We start from the raw sequence: 20,631 nt of genomic DNA, 5'->3' as shown, positions 1-20,631 counted from the left end.
TTTTAGAACACTAAGAGCGTTTTAGTTGATACCAAACTAGTTTCAGTTTTGGTTTCATGGGTTTCGGCGGTTTAGAAACCTGTTTCGAAAATTTTGCTTGAAGTAACAAATGTATGGTTTTGTGTACAGCTTCAACAACATGGTGGAGTTTCTGCCTGTTTTTTCAGAATTATTTAAAACAATGATACCGCATGGTAGTTTGCCTGTTTTAACTAAATATGGTGTTTCAACACACCTGTTGAATCATTGTCCGCCATGTTGTTTTTTTCAAGTGGCTTTCGAATGGAACGAACCGACGAAAGCTCCCCTGGAGGAGGTTTCGATTGTTTAAAAAACCAGTTTCGGTTTCTGTAAAAGAAAGGATAAAACTTTTTTTTTTATTTTATTTGAAACCAGTAAAACAAATACACTGTTTGTGAACCCTATTTTAAACCAAAACTAGTTCATTACCAACAAGAACGCCCATAGTTATTTATTTTTTTTGTAATAACTGAAGTCTACGATCTAGTGGGACAGCCCTCGTATTTCAGGTACGAACTGGCTGTACGAGATGTTGTCCATGATACAGCGGCGATCGTCAGCGCGCGTACAGGACACAAAGATGTCCACCATGTTAGAGGCAAACAAGGCTGACGTCATTGATACCCGGTCATCACCACGTGTCCTCAACAGTCACTATCGGCCAAGGTATTCATCCGCAAACTCTCGGGACAACAATATAAAATTATAAAGTTTAGAAATTAATTCTAGGTTTTCCTGCAAACCTAATAGACGCATAACTATTGTAACTATATAATTAAATTTGTAAGTTTGAAAAAATACCAATAAAACAACAAGGTGACGTAAGTCTCAGACATGTTACTCCGAAAAAAGGCATGAACAGCTCTCTGACTTTTATCTCTGAAATCATTCGACTTGTCTTTCTGTACTTAAAAACGTTAAGATATCATAAATATTATGTTTCATCATGAGAGGTTTTATTGCCCCAGGTTTCCAAGTCAAAGTCCCCGCTATTCCCCGGACCTGGGCGGGGGGGGGGGGGTGGCGTGTTTACAACTGACTGGTTCATTATTATAATATGTGGCAAATATACTTATAAACGATATGCGCCCCCGGCGTGTACATATTTCATTGTTCCAATTGACTTATAAACTACATGCATTTTTTGGTACTTAAACGTAATCGGTGTTGGCATATCGGTGTTGGCATATCGGTGTTGGCATATCGGTGTCGGCATATCGGTGTCGGCATATCGGTGTTGGCAGATCGGTGTTGGATCGGTGTTGGCATATCGGTGTTGGCATATCGGTGTTGGCATATCGGTGTTGTGTTGACATATCGGTGTTGGCATATCGGTGTTGGCATTTGGCATATCGGTGTTGGCATATCGGTGTTGGATCGGTGTTGGCATATGTTTTATTCAAAACGCATCACATTATGTATGATAAAAAATTGGTTAAACTATTTTACCAGCTAAATGCGTCAATATTACCACGTGGGAAAAATCACATGTTCACATATACTGGTTAAGTGCGCGCAGTCATAACCGCGGAACTATAATGGTAACATGAACTCTAAACTTTAAATATATATATTGAAGTTTATTCAGACGATCGAGCGCTTGAAATTACTTCGGTATTCTCCGTGAGCCAATTTAAATTACAAAACCAGTTTAAACGGTATGCAGTTTATTTTTAGAATCTCGGTAAACCTCGGTTGACCGGTCAACAGTTCAAAACATTGTAATGTTGATAACTGTTTCTACAAACCTTTTTCTTCATTGTGTTACACTGTGTAAATGTATTTATATATCACTTAAACTAGCATCAGAATGATCAGTAAATAAAATTGGGAGTTGATAATAGATACCGTGTTTTTCTCCTAGGTCACTTAACATATTAGAAGTTCTCTACTAGTATGTCGGGAGAGCCAAAGCTTATAACGGTTGCCGACGACGGTGGGGAAACGCTTGAGTTTATGCAGCTGAAGAATGGTTTGCGACAACCGCCTTTCAACATGACGGCCGACGAGATCCAGGAAATATTTGAGCACGTGCCCGAGACCCCGTGCAGGGATGACGACATTATGCTAGCGACATTTCCGAAGACCGGTAAGTGTTAAACCGACCTTTGTGGTCAATTACATAAACTAATTTTGAGAAGTATTCACTGTTATCATTTGAAATGCCACACGAACATTTGCATATGTTAAGTGAAATTATCATCATAATTATTATCATCATCTTCACCACTATCACCACCACAACTACAACCACCACCACCACCACCTCCCCTAGCACCACCACCACCACCACCACCACCACAACAACAACAACAACAACAACAACAACCACAACCACCACCACAACCATCACCACATCCACCACAACCACAACCACCACCACCACCACCAATTCCACCACAACTACCACCATCACCACCACCACCATCTCCCCAACAACAATCCCCACCTCCTCCCCCACCACCAAAACCACAACCACCACCACCACCACCACCACCACAATCACCAACACCAACCACAACAACCCACCACAACCACCACCACCACCACTTCTACTTTCCACCACAACCACCACCACCTCCTCTTCCACCACAACCACCACCACCACTACCACCACAACCACCAGCACCACCACTTCTACTTTCCACCACAACCACCACCACCACCTCCTCCTCCACCACTACAACCACCACCACCACCATTTTGGGATTCGAATAATTAACTACATAATAGTTAGATGTTGATGTTGATATTTAGCTACTCGACGACCATTTCCTGTTGGTTATAATTATACAGGTGTTGCATGTTCATCTTTGTAACAGTCAAAACTGTTGTCCAGAGGTGGAGGGGATGACATCTGCACTGTCAAACAGTTTTGACTGTTACACAAAAGCCCATGCAACAGCTGTTTTATTACATGATTATATATTTTTGTTCAAACACGAAACAGACAAATACTTTTTAAAGCGAATATATTGAAGTTTATATCTATGAGTCATTATATATTTTGGCAACAATTTGAAAAAAATAATTGAAAAATAAACATCATCTTTTCATAATTTCTTCATTTTAGGGTGATGTGGGGATGTATACTTTATATAAAAATGATCAACAGCATTTTCAATTCATTTATGTTTCAGTAAAATTTAATCAATTGTTAAGGACTTTACCATCTTGTTTTCCCTACTGTAACACCTACATCTGTACACATATTTTCTATTCAAATACAATGAGCCAGGCAACCATTAATAAATATGAAAAGTGAATTGTTTTTCACTATTTAAATCATAAGATATATGGATTTTATTTATAATGATCCTTATATTTATCCAAATGAACTTCACTTTTTGAAAACATACAATTTATAGCACCAACTTGTTAAAAATGATAAAAATTGCGGGTTATTTTGTACAAAAATAAATAAAAATCATGAATAGGGTCACCCTAGCATGTCAGAATCACTATTTATAATTTAAAATATTGTATACAAACAACTTACATCAATACCATTTTGTCCCTGTTACTGTAGGGACACTGGTGTAACACGAAAGACAATTATATGTTATAGGAGTGACATTTCAAGGCAATATTTTTATCTTTAACTGTTTTTATTAAACATATGATTAAGAACTAATACTCTCGAAACTAGGAATGTATTTAATACTAAGACTACTTAAACTTTAGTAGGTAACAAACACATTTTAACATTGTAAGGTAATAAAAGTGTGAACACTTTACATGATGGACGGTTATTGTTACAGTAAAGACACTAAAGTTAACATGTAACATGTTGACATTATTGTCTAACTCATTGTATTAAAATAACGGAAATAATTACATAATGATGAATAGAAATTTAAACACTAAAACCCTTTAACTAAACTGATATGCGAATGCGTTTACATCAGTAGTGACAAATAAATTGACAAAAGTGAATATTTACCCTTTATGGGCACCGTCTCCTACACAATTTGTCATTCATGTCTAATTTTATGAAAATAAAAATAACAAATGACTGCATAATGATAAATGGAATATAACAGTTTAAAGGTGTTGGTTTATTGTTTTTCGAATGAGTTGTTAGCCTATCTGAGTTACAGTAGTGACAAAAAAATCGACAAGCTGGTAATTAACACCTAACTGACAACTTGGCCAGTTTTTCAACTTCCGCTTATTAAACATTTAGGAACGTAATCTCCTCACACCGACGAAAGTGCGAGAAGTTTACGTATGTTCATTTTTAGCAGAAGTTGAAAAACTGGCCACACTTTTCACATATATATCGAACAGTATCATAAATTTTATAATAACTGAGTTTGAAATGTTTCAGCCCATGAATGTATCCATTAACACTGTCGATTGGTATAATGGCACGGCTTCATAGTTACCCAAACCAAATTGCTTCATTTATTTTAAAGAAAATGCCTTTGATATGCTTTGGACAGGAATGATTCCCACAACACTGTCGATTGTATACCAATCTTGATCTTATTTACTCTTGGCCAAGTGATAATGTTCGCCTTTTTACTCCCAGTTTGTTTCATACAGCTACATGTTTGTAACAAGAATTTTTGTTCCTTGAGCGTCCTCTAAAATACCTTGATAAGGTATTTTATTGTAAAGACTCATTACATATTTTCCTATGCACATCATAGGGTTGCTGATGTCAAAAGGTTCAATTGTATCATTGTCACACTATGTCTTGGTAGTCTCATGGATACCATCTGTCGGAGGTAACTCATTTGGAACATTATCGAGACAATCTCATTGGAAACAGTGTTGTTGGCGTTTTCAATTGAAGCACTTAGACTGATTACTTTTATAGGATAAGTCTCATTTTTGCATTCTTTCAGAGCTCTCTTTTTGTATTTCTATTTGAACCGTCTCATTTGTGCTTTCAACGATCCAGTCTCATTTGTGCTTTCTATTGTATCTGTTTCTTCTATGTTCAGGACCGTCTCATTTGTGCTTTTGAACGATCCAGTCTCATTTGTGCTTTCTTTTATAATAGTCTCACTCGTGCCATCTAGTTTCGTTTCGTCTATCTTTATAGTATCATGTGTTTGTTTGTCCGGAACAGTTCCATTGATGTTTTTTACGGAACAATCTACTTTGTTCTTTCTATTGGAGATTGTATCTATGCTCTCTATCGAAACAGTTTCATTCAGGGTTTCCAGTATTACTGTCTCAATGATGCCATCAATTGGAACAGTGACATCTGTTACTTCTATTTGAACAGTTGCATTGGCACAATCTGGTGTAATTTAAGGATTGGACGACTCTTCTTGACCAATTGATACATTTACTGTATCATAATTGTTTCAGTGCTATGTTTTTATGTGAACAATTAGTGTTTCTGTCAATGGTATATCCACCATCCGTATCCTTGTGAACATACATTGTTACGCATTTGTCATTTTGATTTAGCTTCATATCATAATGATCGCAATTTCTACATCTTCATTTTTGATTCCCTTTTCACAAACATCAGCATTGAGTTTAGACTCATTCAAATGTAGTTGCTTTGAATGACATTCAAACCCGTTTTTGCCATTGTAGCGTGCGTGGCCAAAGACGCAACAGATCCCTTCAGGTAAATGCATGCTCAACCCTGAATGAGTCGACTGGTCTTATAATGCAGTATATTCTCCATCCACACGGAGACCTGAATATGCCAATTTGCATACAACCAACCAAGTACACCAACATACTATATTATACTCACTTCCGCCTACATAGAACGTTACATTACTTCTGCCTCCGAAAAGACTCGTCTCGAGTATTGGCCTGGGAAATTAGTGGGTAAGGCAACTCCGGTCCGGTAGTTATCTTCATCCCACCGCTGCCACCAATTGTATCATACGAGGCCAACAAAGCAATAGACGCAACAGATCCCTTCAGAGAAAAGCATGCTCAACCCTGAAGGGGTCGACTGGTCTTTTTTATACAGTTCTTCTTATGTTCAATCCCGTCAATCAAAACCATACCATCCAGGTATTTGATTTAATTTCTAACAAGTTCAGCTATTATTTGTACTCTTATTTCTTCTACGTTATCGGTTTCACCAAATGCAAGAACACTTCTGCAGGATGGAAGGCAATTTCCGTCCGTATCAACTATACATGGGCATAGTTATGTGACAACATATGCAATGCGTTGTATAATATAAGGGTCTTAGTACTCGTGTTGATGGACGTTTTATTTCAATACAATATACTGCTAGCTGAATAAAAAAAATACCATTTGATGGTGATAAATAAAATGAAGCATATGTAGTCATTAATGTTTAAACTCATGTAACATGTGTTCACTCATGTAACAGTAAAACACAAAACAGCATTTCCAGCTTGAACATGGCTAACATGAGTGAATTATTCGCTTGTTTTTATCAAAATAAAATTAATACCTTCTACCTACTATATAAGCAACACATATTCTTTGAATCTTCATTACATACAGATGTAATGTCACATAAACTATACTCATACTCAAATCAATGGAAGAAATATACAGTATTACATTAGAGACAGACATACAAATTACGCATCTACTCAACGTCCTTTAAAATCAATTACTCAACTGTACTTCTAAAATGATCGGCCATTTGTCAAATGTTTTGGGAAAGATGACTCCTCAAGTGCAGGTTGATAAACCACTTAAGTCATGAACGGATCAGTTATTATTTTGAAAAAATCTCTTGTTGTTACATGAGTGAGTTAAACGTTGGGTACAGATTTTGGAAATAATTTTTTTGATGAAGGGATTGAATAATTGTATCTTTTTATGCATTAGTATTTCAGTCAAACATAAAATAAAGTTGGCAGGGTAATTTTGTTTACATAACTCTTGGCAGTTAAAAATTACATAACCATAAATACACAAAATATGACCTGGAGACAGTCAAATTGTGTCATGTTTACATGTTCTAACATGTTAAAATTATGTTTCTATCCGTTTAATATATCAAATGATCTGCTTCCAAAGTACGAAAACAGTGCCGTAGCCAGACTTAAAATACACCGAGGCAGAACGGTCTATGGGGGCATGCCCCCCCCCCGGATTTTTTTCCAAAAAGCGATTTCCTGCATTCTGGAGTATCTTTGTCGGAATTAAATACAGAAAAATGTTACAGTAAAATATAACATTTCAACAGTTTAAGTGCTATAACTTTTGATACAATTTACGGTTTACATAAATTTAGACAAAACAAATGTGCACTTAGAGGAAATTCACTGTCACATGAGGCTTTGTTACCAATACCATGAACCTACTTCTAAACGTCCCACATATCGTCACTTTAATATTTGAATGCCAGTGCTATGCGATGGTGTCCTGTGGCTTCCCACAACTTAAGAATTTGTTTAGGGTTAACAGAAATGTTGGTCCTGTGGACGTAGGCAAGATAAACCATTAAGTCGTGAGACACCCATTGATGTCCGACTCCAGGTCTTAAGCCGCCTCAGTGAACTGAAACTCCTTTGACACGTGCAAGAACCAACAGGCAGACACATAATTAATTTGAATATTCTTGAAATGTTTGGGGAAAAGACTTTCGTCACATGCAGCTGCACCTTCTTCCAGCGTCATGACTTTGGTAGAGTTTTTGTTTAACAAAGTCCATCGCAATACTTCCTGTTTAAATTATCCAGGGTTCGGCTAGTCATCTAGAAATGCCTCCTTTATTTGATCTGTTAGAGCAGAGTCAAGATTTTGCATGTGTACAGGAAGAAGAATGGTTCCCTTAAGTGCGCTTTCCAGTTCAGCAGCGAATCGTGTCTTCATGTGTGAAATCATGTGGTCGAGGAATGGAAAGTAATAATTGAATCTGTAATGGTCTTGGACACTGGTTTTATCCGAAGATGAATTTGCCAACTGTTCTTGGCTTTGACGGCACAACTTCAATAGATGCAGCAATACTTACTGCACGATTGTACAATTTGTTAAAATTATCCTCATTTCTTATATTTTGGAGAATTTCTGAATGATGTTTTGTGCCTTAGAATGCGCCTTTAAAAGGTTACACGACTTGTTCTGAAGGCTGACAGACGGCGGGCGAACAAACCCCAGCGTGGACTGTGTAAGTACAGCAACTACAAAGGTTTCAAATAGCTGCATAGCGTGCATATAACTTGTTGCATCATGTGCAGATTGGCCTGAAGATTCATCAAGCACTTGTTGTAGCGCATCGTATATCTTGTCATAATTTACAATTAGCGTGCTAATTGAGTCAACACGTGATAGGCAACGTGTGTCCGACAGTGTTGACAAAGACTGTAGCTTTGACACGTTGTATAGTAGAGTTTCACGTTCATGTTCTTCTTCTTCTTCAGTCAAACCAGCTAACAGATCAGACTGTTTGTAGAGTTTATTCTATTACATCTAATATTCACTTCTTTTTTCAAATATAGACGTTCCGCCTTGATATTTTGTGTGATTGAGGCAAATGAAGAATGTCGAAAAAATATTTTAGAGCTATAGAAATTGTTGTTTGCCCCAGTGTAGCTACGGCACTGGAATATGATAACACGACAGTACGAATATGATTCCGCGACAGTACGATAATGATAATCCGACAGTACGATAAAGAAGATAACGCGACAGTACGATAATGATAACGCGATTACAAGTAAGATGATTATTAGCGAAAGTACAATAATGATAACGCGAGAGTACGATAAAAGATAACGCGACAGTACGATAATGATAACGCGATTGTACGATGATTATAACGCGACGGTACGATAAATTTAGCGCGATAGTGCGATGATGCGATGATTATAACGCGACAGTACGACAATGTTAACGCGACAGTTCGATTCTACGATAACGAAAACGCGATGTCACGATATTACGATGGTAAAAACGCGACAGTACGACGGTGATAACGCGACAGTACGACAATGTTAACGCGACATTACGATACTACGATAACGAAAACCCGATGTCACGTTATTACTATGGTGAAAACGCGACAGTACGATGGTGAACAGGGGAATAAAATATTGTAGTATGCCTGCTTAATATTATTAGTTTAATTCAACGTAAATTATGTGAATCTAAAAGATTGATAAAATCTGAGGTATGTATTTCTGCCAGTGATATACTGACAACTAGCCCTTGTGATCGAGTTAATAAAACATTATTAAAGTTAACTTCAGTTTATCACTGCACATAAATGTTGTCTATCTGGATAATTATCTCGTGTGATCTTGACGAACACGACGCAAAAGCCTTGAAGCCATTATTATAAATGCGGCAGTTGCAAAAGTATTGAACAGTCATGCATGACTGGATTCACATGATTCTGAGTCATCGAAATGAGAATAACCTGCCCATACCTGCAAACGTATCCTTTCAAGATGCCCATAAAGGTCATTTATCTCATGGCTCTTTAAATAGAGAAACAGTCGAAACTCGCTAAGTCGAACTCGGTTATCTCGATTGTCTGGTTATGTCGAATTTCTTTTCAAATGCGTTTGGTTTAGTTAAACACTTTTTTATTTTGTTTATATCGAATGCTCGTTATCTCGAAGTGTTTCCCGAGGTCACAACGACTTCGACATAGCGAGTTTCGACTGTAATTGTAGTATGCCTCTAAATAATTTCAACCAGATTTCAACAATTGTATGTCATTACAGAGTTCCATTAGATTTGTTAGAAGATACGGCGGTTAATTATGTTTTTCAAGATTAACCTAGTGACTTGTATTGTCCTTTGACCGCACATGATCAGAATTGGTACGTTTCATGATATATTGGGCAGGTAAAGTGATCTCGAAAAGGGGTTAGCGTGGTTGTGTTCGAGCAACTTAAAACATGTATATCACATAATCATACTTGACTATAGATTGCTTAGACATTTGTAAGCAAATGAGGATTGGGTAAAGAGTTGTGTTAGTGTCATCATGACATTAAGGTATTAGCCATGTAATACAACTCGGGAAACATCGGGTAACATCGACATATATCGCCACTCGCCGTAATAGATCGCGACGAACATCGGGCGTATTCGGCTTGTACCGGATGTTGCTATTTTTAGAAACAGAAGGTATTTCCCGGCTATTCATAGGTCAATAATGGAATTTCTACATCGTAGGATTTGGAAACATTGTGATGTTTTTCTCATGAATATACGTTTAAAATAAATAAACACTAAAAGTACACGCTGACAACTGTGTATTACGATACATCTAACAATTTGAGTCATTACAGTTAAACATGGATTATAAGTGAAATATACGCGTAAGAGAAGATTTTCTCTCGAAAAAACGAACTGTCAACAATCGGCATGGAACTGGGATATTCTTATCAAAGGGCTGTGAATGTAAGTATCCTTGAGCAGTTTTGTACGTTGATGTGTTCAAAAACGTTTGTTTTTTAATTTATCTTTGGAATTCTTAAATCATTTTTATTAGCTAAATGTTTAGATAGCATGTTCATATTTTACATGTACTTATGTACATGTTACATATTTTTATATGTACTTAATGATTATGTACATAACTTATGTTTAAGATATGATATGAGTATGTAATCTTTAAATTGATTGTTTTATCTTAGAAAAATATTAGACTTAAATTTTTGTTTAAAAATGATGTGTTTTGGTACGTGACCTATTTCTAACATACCACAATACATGTACATACCCGTTATTTGTTTACAAAATGCATATTTTCAAAATTAACCTGTGAAAAAAAGTTGTATGTGGTTTGGGGCTTGAAGCCGCATCTGCTAGGACACTATTGACATTCATTGGCTTGGTGTAGATCTCATTAAAACCCCATACTGTTGTGAATCATTATCAACCATATGCACAACAACTACACATTTGTGCCTACCAACCCTTACTCTTGGCTAAAACAGATATTAGTGCAGAATGTATAATACCTGTGCATTTGTATTTTACGGTGGTAGTTTCTGCTGGTTGATAATCAGAAGTCTAATTTCTTCCAGGCAGGAAAATGACTGAATATTACTTAGTCAACAACACTGGGTTATGAAGAATTCCAGCCTGCATTAAATACTATGTTGGATCCTTGAGAGCGGATTTGACAGCCATGTCCATCCACAAGGCAGTCGCATCTGATCGAGATGATGTGAGTATTTCATATAAAACATATTTGACTTGGTTTTTGTTTTTATAATCCTACTGTATTCAATAATCAAGTGGTGGTGGTGGTGGTGATGGTGGTCAAGTGGTAGTGGTGGTGGTGGTGATGATGATGGTGATGATGATGATGATGATGATGATGATGATGATGATGAATTTTATTGATAAACTTAATAGTTTTCTTTATATATATATATACATGTATGTATCAGCTTGTTGTTGTTTTTTCAAAATAATGTCGAGAAATATTAAACTGTTTATATTTTATTTTGTATATGTATGGCAGTATAATTATCTATACTAATTAGTTAGAAAGGCTTTAAAGTACAACTTTTTTTCCTTTACAGCACTAAACATTCTTGATGGGTAAAGTGCCTGAAGGTGCATGAAAACCAAATCAGCATTGACTCAGCATTGAGTAGTTATCATCTGTGCACACACTACAAGAACAAGCATGGGAACAGACCAAACTTCAAATGTTGAAAAGTGAAGAATTATTGTGAAAAAAAAACTAATTGTTGGAATACCAATGACAAAATAAAACAGATATACATCAAATTACCCAAAGAGATTGTTTACATGTTATAATATTAAAAAAAAAACATTAGTTGAGAACTTTCACTCTGATATTTTTGGAGGGGCGAGCCCACTTAGTGTTCTTGTTTCTTCATATATTTTAGTTTAAAAGTACACTCATTTGTTTTAAACTCTGTGTTCTGAGTTAGTATCATAAGTAAAATTCATTTATTTGAAAGAGTACATTTTATGAATATGTCCAATTAAGCTTTTTATTTTTTTACAAGAAAAAGGTTGATTTTTAAGCATTTTATTAGCTATAAAAATGTATGGTAACATGACATTATGTATATTTTCTTCAAAACTGGACGGTAAAATATCATAAATTGTCTTTTAAATTGTTCAATAGACATCATAGATAATATCTAAAATGATTTCAGCAGATTGCCTTATAGTTAACTATTTTTTATGAATTCTATAAAACTGCTATATATTTTCAAACATCGAAAAACTGCTCTTTTCCGAAGAATCATAAGATCAATCAAAATGATTTTTTTCCATGTTTATCAATAATGTGTTCGTTTGAACTTTAGTTTTCTGTTAACTGAAGTTTATTTTACCAGAAACTGTTGTGTTTATTTCATATTCTCTGATAATGCGAAAAAAAATCAAATATAGACAAAATATTTACGTGTCGCTCTTTGTAGCCCTTGGAGTTTGGGGGTGGGTGTAATGAACATAAATAACTTTTTTAATTCACGGTAAAAAATCTTTAAAATTTGGATAAAAGTCCCATAGTGTACCGTGATTATAACCATGTTGTCGGTTAAAGCTTTTAAAAAAGTGTGTATTACGCGGCTAATACCTTAAAGCTGCACTCTCATAGATTTACCGTTTTGACAACTTTTATATTTTTGTCTTGGAATGAGCCAATTTTTGCGTAAATATAAAAAAATCAGTGAAATACGAATCCTGACAAAAGATCAGATCGCAGTTTTTTATATTTACGTTAAAAAATTAATGATTTAAGGCTAAAACAGTTGAACTATAAATAACGCTTTTAGAAAATGCATTTTCACATTGGCTCGTTCCAAAACAAAAATAAAAAAAAGATCTGTGAGAGTGCAGCTTTAACAAGCGATTTTTAGACATATGACGTCACAGTGCTCTCAGACTACCTTTATTCGTGGCCTGACCATTTTCATCCTGTTTCATGTCTTTCAGATCGTAATCAAGTGTGTTTGACATTCTTTTTGACTTCACATGTCCCCCACATTCAAACTAGACTTAGATATCAATCAAGTTCCATGAAAAGAGTGTTCAAAGGAATGCCTCTAGAGTGTGTGACCAGTTTTTTTATCTTTTATTTAACCTACTTACTAAATGACTCGTATTCAAACAAGTTTCCAAAGAGACAAACATTCTGGCAAGTTCCATGGTGATTGAGTACAAACAAAGGAATAAGGAGAGTTTTATCAAGCAAATCAGTGTTGACGACTGGCGCACTTTATTAGTATTTTCTGTTAGCGAAAAAAACACGTGAAGTTCATTTATTAATTTTATTTTACAATACGCATTCACTTTCAATGCGAAATAAGGCTTCGTTTTAAAGAATAAACAGTATGTTCAAGCCAATTTGTAGAGGCAAAAGGACTACAAACTGAGCTTCAAAATGAATACCACTCAATACAAGATTTCAGATCCTTCATGAAGGGATTTGTATGGTGGCATATTTCTGCCACCAGTTAACCATATAACTAACTAGTTAATTAAGAGGTTAACTAGTTACGTAACTAGTTAACCCCTTGATTAACTAGTTAGTTATGTGGTTAACTAGTTACGTAACTAGTTAATTTTTTCAATAAATAAAAGATCATAACGGGAAATAAATGCATGTTAGTGCCTACAACTGCCATCCTTTTATTATTTTACCAGCTTAATGTTAAGTGGTTAACTAGTTACGTAGCTAGTTAACCAGTTACCAGTTAGCGATATTTTGGATAAGTGGTAAGTGATTAACTAGTTACGTAACTAGTTAACCACTTAACATTAAGCTGGTAAAATAATAAAAGGATGGCAGTTGTAGGCACTAACATGCATTTATTTCCCGTTATGATAACCATATAACTAACTAGTTAATTAAGAGGTTAACTAGTTACGTAACTAGTTAACCTCTTAATTAACTAGTTAGTTATATGGTTATCTGGTGGCAGAAGTATGCCACCATAGATATGGCTACGGAATTCTAGATGTCACGGGCCGATTCACTTTCTTGTATGGAAATGAAATTGGCATTATGAACAAAATGTACAAAATTTATAAACCATCGCTAACATTTCGGTTTTAAATGTTCACAGGGTCTTAAACGTTTCCAATCTACATAAATACGAGATACATATAGCTCCCACCCGATATGGTTTCTTTTGCACCCGTATATCCCATATCTACTAACATATTACCTACTAACCCCGTACCTTTTAAGAACGAGTAATACATGACAATATTATCTTTTATCGGTGCAATTTGGACGTCGGCTTGTGCCACTCCTGTGAACATGGTATTCATTAATATTTGTAGAATGTTTATTTCATGTTATTTTTCAATTAAACTTCGTGTGTTTTAGCATACGAAGATGTATTTAATTTCGGAGAGTTTTTAGAACACTAAGAGCGTTTTAGTTGATACCAAACTAGTTTCAGTTTTGGTTTCATGGGTTTCGGCGGTTTAGAAACCTGTTTCGAAAATTTTGCTTGAAGTAACAAATGTATGGTTTTGTGTACAGCTTCAACAACATGGTGGAGTTTCTGCCTGTTTTTTCAGAATTATTTAAAACAATGATACCGCATGGTAGTTTGCCTGTTTTAACTAAATATGGTGTTTCAACGCACCTGTTGAATCATTGTCCGCCATGTTGTCAAAGTGAAGTAGCTTTCGAATGGAACGAACCGACGAAACCGCCCCAGTAGGGGGGTTCGCTTGTTTAAAAAAACAGTTTCGGTTTCTGTAAAAGAAAGGATAAAACTTTTTTTTATTTTATTTGAAACCAGTAAAACAAATACACTGTTTGTGAACCCTATTTTAAACCAAAACTAGTTTATTACCAACAAGAACGCCCATTGTTATTTTTTTAGCAATAACTGAAGTCTACGATTTAGTGGGACAGCCCTCGTATTTCAGGTACGAACTGGCTGTACGAGATGTTGTCCATGATACAGCGGCGATCGTCAGCGCGCGTGCAGGACACAAAGATGTCCACCATGTTAGAGGCAAACAAGGCTGACGTCATTGATACCCGGTCATCACCACGTGTCCTCAACAGTCACTATCGGCCAAGGTATTCATCCGCAAACTCTCGGGACAACAATATAACACTACTGGAACAACTATATAAAATAATAAAGTTTTGAACTTAATTCTAGGTTTTCCTGCGAAATAACTTGAAATGATAGGTGTAGCTATTATATTAATATAATTAAATTTGTAAGTTTGAAAAAATACCAATAAAACGACAAAGCGACATAAGTCTCAGACATGTTACTCCTAAAACGGCATGGACAGCTCTTTGACCTCTATCTCTGAAATAATTCGACTTTTTTTCTGTACTAAAAAAACATTAAGATATCATAAATACATGTATTATGTTTCATCGTGAGAGGCTTTGTTGCCCCAGGTTTCTTCCTAAGGACCTGTGCCGGAAGCAGATAAAGACGGTGCTGTGTCTGCGGAACCCAAAGGACGCCGCCGTCTCTCAATATGCGCACATGACGGGCATGCACATCTACAATTACAAAGGGACGTTCACGGACTGGATCCGACCTTACGTCGAAGGGGAAAGTATGTCAGTCTTGATCCCGGTAGCGTTTTGTTACAAACCTTTCGCGGAACAAGGTTGCACTAACGAAAATTCTATAAAAGTATGAAATTCGGATTAATAAAAAGTGTGTTGAAATGTATTTACATTTTTGAACACTGGAAACCTGTATATGTTTGGCTCCTGTTTCTAGTGGAGTACAACTCGTACGCTGATTACCTGAACGCGTGGCAGGAAGTTATAGAGGCGGGGCCGGGGTACCCTCTACATGTCATGTACTTCGAGGACCTGAAAATGGTGAGTACGGGCCTTTCTCCGCCAACCTAAATGAGTGGCAGGTGGTTATAGAGACGGGACCGAAGTATCCGATACACGTCATGTTATTCGAGGACCTGAAAATGGTGATTACGGGCCTTATCCTGCCTACCTGAATGTGTTGCAGAAGGTTATAGAGGCGGGACCGAGGTACTTTATACACGTCATGGACTTCGAGAACCTGAAAAAGGTGAGCATGAACTTTACCCCGCCTACCTGAATGAGTTGCAGGAGGTTATAGAGGCTGGACCGAGGTACTCGCTACAAGTAATGTACTTTGAGAACCTGAAAATGGTGAATACGGGCCTTATCACTCCTGCCTGAGCGAGCGACAGGATGTTATATAGGCGGGATCGAGGTCCTCGCTACAAGTAATTTACTTGAAGAACCTGAAAATGGGGAGTACGGGCCTTTCTCCGCCTACCTGTATGAGTTGCAGAAGGTTATAGAGGCGGGACCGAGGTACTCTATACACGTCATGGACTTCGAGAACCTGAAAATGGTGAGTGCGGACCTTTCTCCGCCTACCTGTATGAGTTGCAGGGGGGTATAGTGGTGGGGCCTGGGTACCCGATACACGTCATGTACTTCGAGAACCTGAAAAGCTGAGCATGAGCCTTACCGCGCCTACCTGAATGAGTTGCAGGAGGTTATAGAGGCGGGACCGAGGTACACACTACAAGTAATGTACTTTGAGAACCCGAAAATGGTGAGTAAGGGCCTTTTTCCTCCTGCCTGAACGAGCGACATGATGTTATATAGGCGCGACCGGGGTACCTGCATGACGTCATGTTCTTACGGACCTGTAAATTGTGAGAACGGCCTAACCCGGCTTGCCTAAACAGGTGGTAGGAGGTTCATATAGGTGGGCCTGGGGTACCCACTATACGTATTTTACATAAAAAGGTATATCGAGGATGACACATTGATATTGACTCTACCATATAATTTAAACATTGGTTTCTTATAAATGAAATATTACCGAAGGGTCTTTAATTGAATACTTGCATTTAGAGCGGGTGGACAGACAGACAGAGAGTATGAAAACATTGTCTACTTTTCAAGGACGGGATTGGTCAGCTGAACAAGCTTCTCAAGTTTCTGGGTGTGGATCTTGACGAGGCGACCCGGGACGCCATATTCGAACAGTGCCACTTCCCTAACATGTTGAGGGAGAAACCGGAAATTATGCCAACCGTTGAGCATTTCAAAAATAACAACTTGTTCCGGAAGGGCCACTCTTTTTACAGGAAAGGTTTGTGAAAGGTTACCTCTTAGATGTACATATGTGTTTGTCACTTTTATATCAAAGGTTAAAATCTTATTCATCCACCAGGAAAGGGGCGCTTCTGTACTCACGGGATCCGACGCAGTCACACGTTGCAAAGTTGAATGACGAGCTTGTATGACAGGTTCTTGTATATAGCGTCTCAGATTATTTCCGGGCTTTGATTATAACAAAATGTAAATTCATTTGAATTTGCTAACTTGTCAGGACTTGACAGAAAAAAGTATTAATTTTGGCTAAAATAAAGTCGTTTATACTTCATATGATCTTCTTATCATATGACCAGTGAGATACTTTTAGATGACACTCTTATTTAAAGTCACATACATGCACACATGTCTAAGAAACATAATTTTTGAAAGATAAACCTGTCACGTTATACTAAATCATGCATTTACGGAACTATTAATTACTGATAATAAGATTGTAACCGTGCAATTAATAGCTGAAACCGCTCAAATATTAGATGACTGGTGCTAAAAGACTTACAGTGATTAACTATCATCTCATAAGGTAGAACTATACCCTGTTTTCTGCACGTTTCTTTCAAATTAAACACAGTATGCTTCATAAAAACACTGTTTTCGATATTAATTCATCCTTTTGGGAAAATAAAATCTATTATATTAATTGTGGATTGTGGTACATTTTATTTGGGAGTAAGAGTGCATCTTTAAGTAGTGAAATGAATTCAGTTAGGAAACGACACAAGGTTGTTTATGAATACCTCACTGATATACCGTATAGCGTGACTTTGTCATTCCGTCTATTTGCAATGTATTACACTCGCGATATAAGGGCAGTGTTCTATATCTTAGTGCATATAGGTTTATCAAGTACTCATATGAATCTAGCTACGTGCGCAATATCTGATATGGCTGGATGAACTCTTTGCGACAATGAAAGCTACATACATATATTATACCTTACATAAATGCGCCCCTTATAAGTACATACAAAGTCGATCGATCCGTATATCAGTGAATCAATAAAAAAAACAGTTTTATGTTGTCAGCGGTCACATTTTTGGCCGGTCCAGAACACAGTGGCTTGTTGACAAGAGCACATAAAAGTCATAATTAACCAGTTCAAAATTATATTTTAGACATACTTTAACATGTATTTCATCGATATAATACATTGCCTTAAACATAGATTAGGTTTTGACAAAATTCAAAAGTATCCTATACTGTAATATGATTCATGAACCATATTGATGATATACATGTTTAAGCATGTGTAAAATATAATTTTGGCTAGTTGAACTGATTTTTATGACTTTAATGCGCTCTTGTCAGCAAGCCATTGTGGTCCGGACCTGGACAAAAATAATATGGACCACTGACGTCATTAAAATGGTGAGTACGACTTGCGATTTTCACAACGGCGAACAATTGTCGCAGGTGAACATTAATTGCTTTGTTCATTAAAACACATCAAAGGCGCTTTCAAAATATTGAATGGTAATATAAAATGTTCGGTATAATATAAGGAATATAACAAGACTTCGGGCCATTATTGCATTATAAGGACCGGCCAGTCAGTCCCCGAGGGTGAATGGACCTCGGCGTTGACTGGCCGGTCCTAATAATGTCATTTGAACCTCAGTGGTGTGTTATATTTCTTAAGTAGACTAGTAAAATTCAAATTGAAAAGTATCTGGTTTTGATATTATCGTAATAGGTGATTCGAATAAAAAAATAATAAAAATGGTTATCGTTGAATCAAAAAAATTCATATACGAATATAGCAATTAAAGACTTATAAATCGTAAACTTTACGGGCTAATGTTTAATAAAAACTGCAATAAGAGTGGGTTACTCAAACCACCTGCTTTATTGATTTTCTCTGTTTATATTCACGGCAACATGGCACTTAACCAAACATGTATTAAAAAGTGAGTTTTTGATATCACAATATACTGTATACTGATGTGGTGTGTGTCAACACGTATTGTCTCATTGACGTTGAACCATTGTGTTATTAAACAAAAACAGAAGGTAAGAGTGGTATATTGATCACGTGACACCATGTTTCCTTGTTGGTTTAGTTCTAACAACAAAATACGGAATGGCTTAGATTCTAAAGATCTCAAATGGAGTTACATGTTTATTCATTCACACCAAAGCATTTAGTGAAATACAATAATTTAGGCATAGCTATATTTGAAACATATTATTCAGTATGAATAACTACAATAGGGAAATATACTGTAGTACATCAAGACTTATGTTCCTTAGTAACATTTGGTTAAGTATGCAACGACCATCCCATCAGAGTTCGTGGGTTCCAGTCGCACGAAGGGCCTCTCAAGTGGAGCGTATCATCTGAGAGCCGTCTTCACACTCACACCTTTAACTATCAGTATAAACTAACCTTCGCCAAATTAACATAGATGTTCTGGATATTCTGGGCTTTACCCCGTACCTGCATTCTTACCTGCTCTATGCTTCTTACGCTCATTATAGGAATTCATATAACGACTGTTGTGTGCCAAACGCATAGAGAAATTTGTTCATGAATGCATTTGAAGGTAGATCAGAACTTATACGCTATTCTATGTTGAATATGGATAATGTAAGACACTATCTACATGCCTCTGTGACACAGCTCGTCAGCAAACTGGTGTTCGTGTGACTGCGTTTGAACCCCTTGCACTCTTTCTTCAGAAAATGGTTGTAATTATAAGTCATAAGTCTTTTTGGAAAGCCCGCGTCCATGACAATCATCCTTCATTCATGACTCTGAAATTGCTACCCTTTTGAACAGAGAAATTACCATCGATTCTTTTCCGAGCCTTCAGTATCCTTGTGGAAACTTACGTTACTCACTGTGAACTATCATTACACACCATGTTGCTGTTTTCAGGGGAGGTTGGCGACTGGAAGAACTGGTTCACAGTTGCCAAGAACGAGATGTTTGATGCCGTCTGGGCCTCCAAGATCCGCCCAGATACCATGTTTCACTTCCGGTACTTACTGTGAATTTCCTTCGATGAGAAGTGTGAATGCATCGTCGGATAATCATGATCCCCATTTCTCAAAACTTCTCAAGCTTAACATGTTTAAGAAGCTTATTTCAATGAGCCATAACACATACTTATTTTTATGTGAGTATCATAAAGATAATTCATATTGAAGTATTAAAACTCTTAAAAAAGTAAATAGAACGCAAAATAATAGAAAATAAAAACTGAGCTTAGCTTTATAAGAAACTTTTATTTTTGAGCATCCAAGCCCCTGAAGTTTCATTTATGTCACAAGAAAAATAATAAGACATATTGAACTGAAAAGGTCTTGCATATATATATATATATATATATATATATATATCCAATGCCAGACGAGTTATCAAAAAGCATGTTTTATAACGTAAAGTTAAACAAGATCATGCGACATAAAGTTAGACGGCCAAAATTCCGCAGTCAGTCCGAACAAAGAGGCGGCGCTGCTCAGAGATCAAACGTACAGTGCGTGAAAAGGGTTATCAAATGTCGTTTATGGAGGTTTTTTATCATTTCAATTGAACTAGTCTATGTGAAAATCATCAATAATTACATCATCGGCAAACA

At 36.5% G+C, this 20,631-nt stretch overlaps 1 protein-coding gene and 1 long non-coding RNA gene across 2 annotated transcripts; both read left to right on the top strand.

Annotated features, from left to right (window-relative positions):
* Window positions 1–1,620: 1,620 nt before the first annotated feature.
* Window positions 1,621–20,290, top strand: LOC128230841 (sulfotransferase 1B1-like). The gene is made up of 9 exons (XM_052943283.1): window positions 1,621–1,679; window positions 1,886–2,110; window positions 14,824–14,980; window positions 15,317–15,480; window positions 15,651–15,754; window positions 15,900–15,962; window positions 16,098–16,274; window positions 16,838–17,027; window positions 19,929–20,290. Exons 2-9 carry the CDS (start codon window positions 1,918–1,920, stop codon window positions 20,042–20,044), a joined length of 1,164 nt encoding a protein of 387 aa, XP_052799243.1. The 5' UTR covers window positions 1,621–1,679; window positions 1,886–1,917; the 3' UTR covers window positions 20,045–20,290.
* Window positions 10,298–11,686, top strand: LOC128229745 (uncharacterized). Its single transcript, XR_008260124.1, has 3 exons — window positions 10,298–10,344; window positions 10,974–11,116; window positions 11,478–11,686. It is a non-coding gene; the product is annotated as an uncharacterized LOC128229745 (long non-coding RNA).
* Window positions 20,291–20,631: the final 341 nt, after the last annotated feature.

Source organism: Mya arenaria, chromosome 4 (assembly GCF_026914265.1).
Source record: "Mya arenaria isolate MELC-2E11 chromosome 4, ASM2691426v1".
Classification (NCBI taxonomy): domain Eukaryota; kingdom Metazoa; phylum Mollusca; class Bivalvia; order Myida; family Myidae; genus Mya; species Mya arenaria.
Note: the sequence above shows the minus strand (reverse complement) of the source record. Positions and strands in the feature narration are given on the sequence as shown.

Bases quoted from the DNA above. Each gene is read 5' to 3' on its own strand.
- LOC128230841 (XM_052943283.1), top strand. From the start codon at position 1,918: ATGTCGGGAGAGCCAAAGCTTATAACGGTTGCCGACGACGGTGGGGAA. The intron at 14,981-15,316 runs GTATTCATCCGC...TTGTTGCCCCAG, and splicing joins AACAGTCACTATCGGCCAAG to GTTTCTTCCTAAGGACCTGT. The intron at 15,481-15,650 runs GTATGTCAGTCT...TCCTGTTTCTAG, and splicing joins ACCTTACGTCGAAGGGGAAA to TGGAGTACAACTCGTACGCT.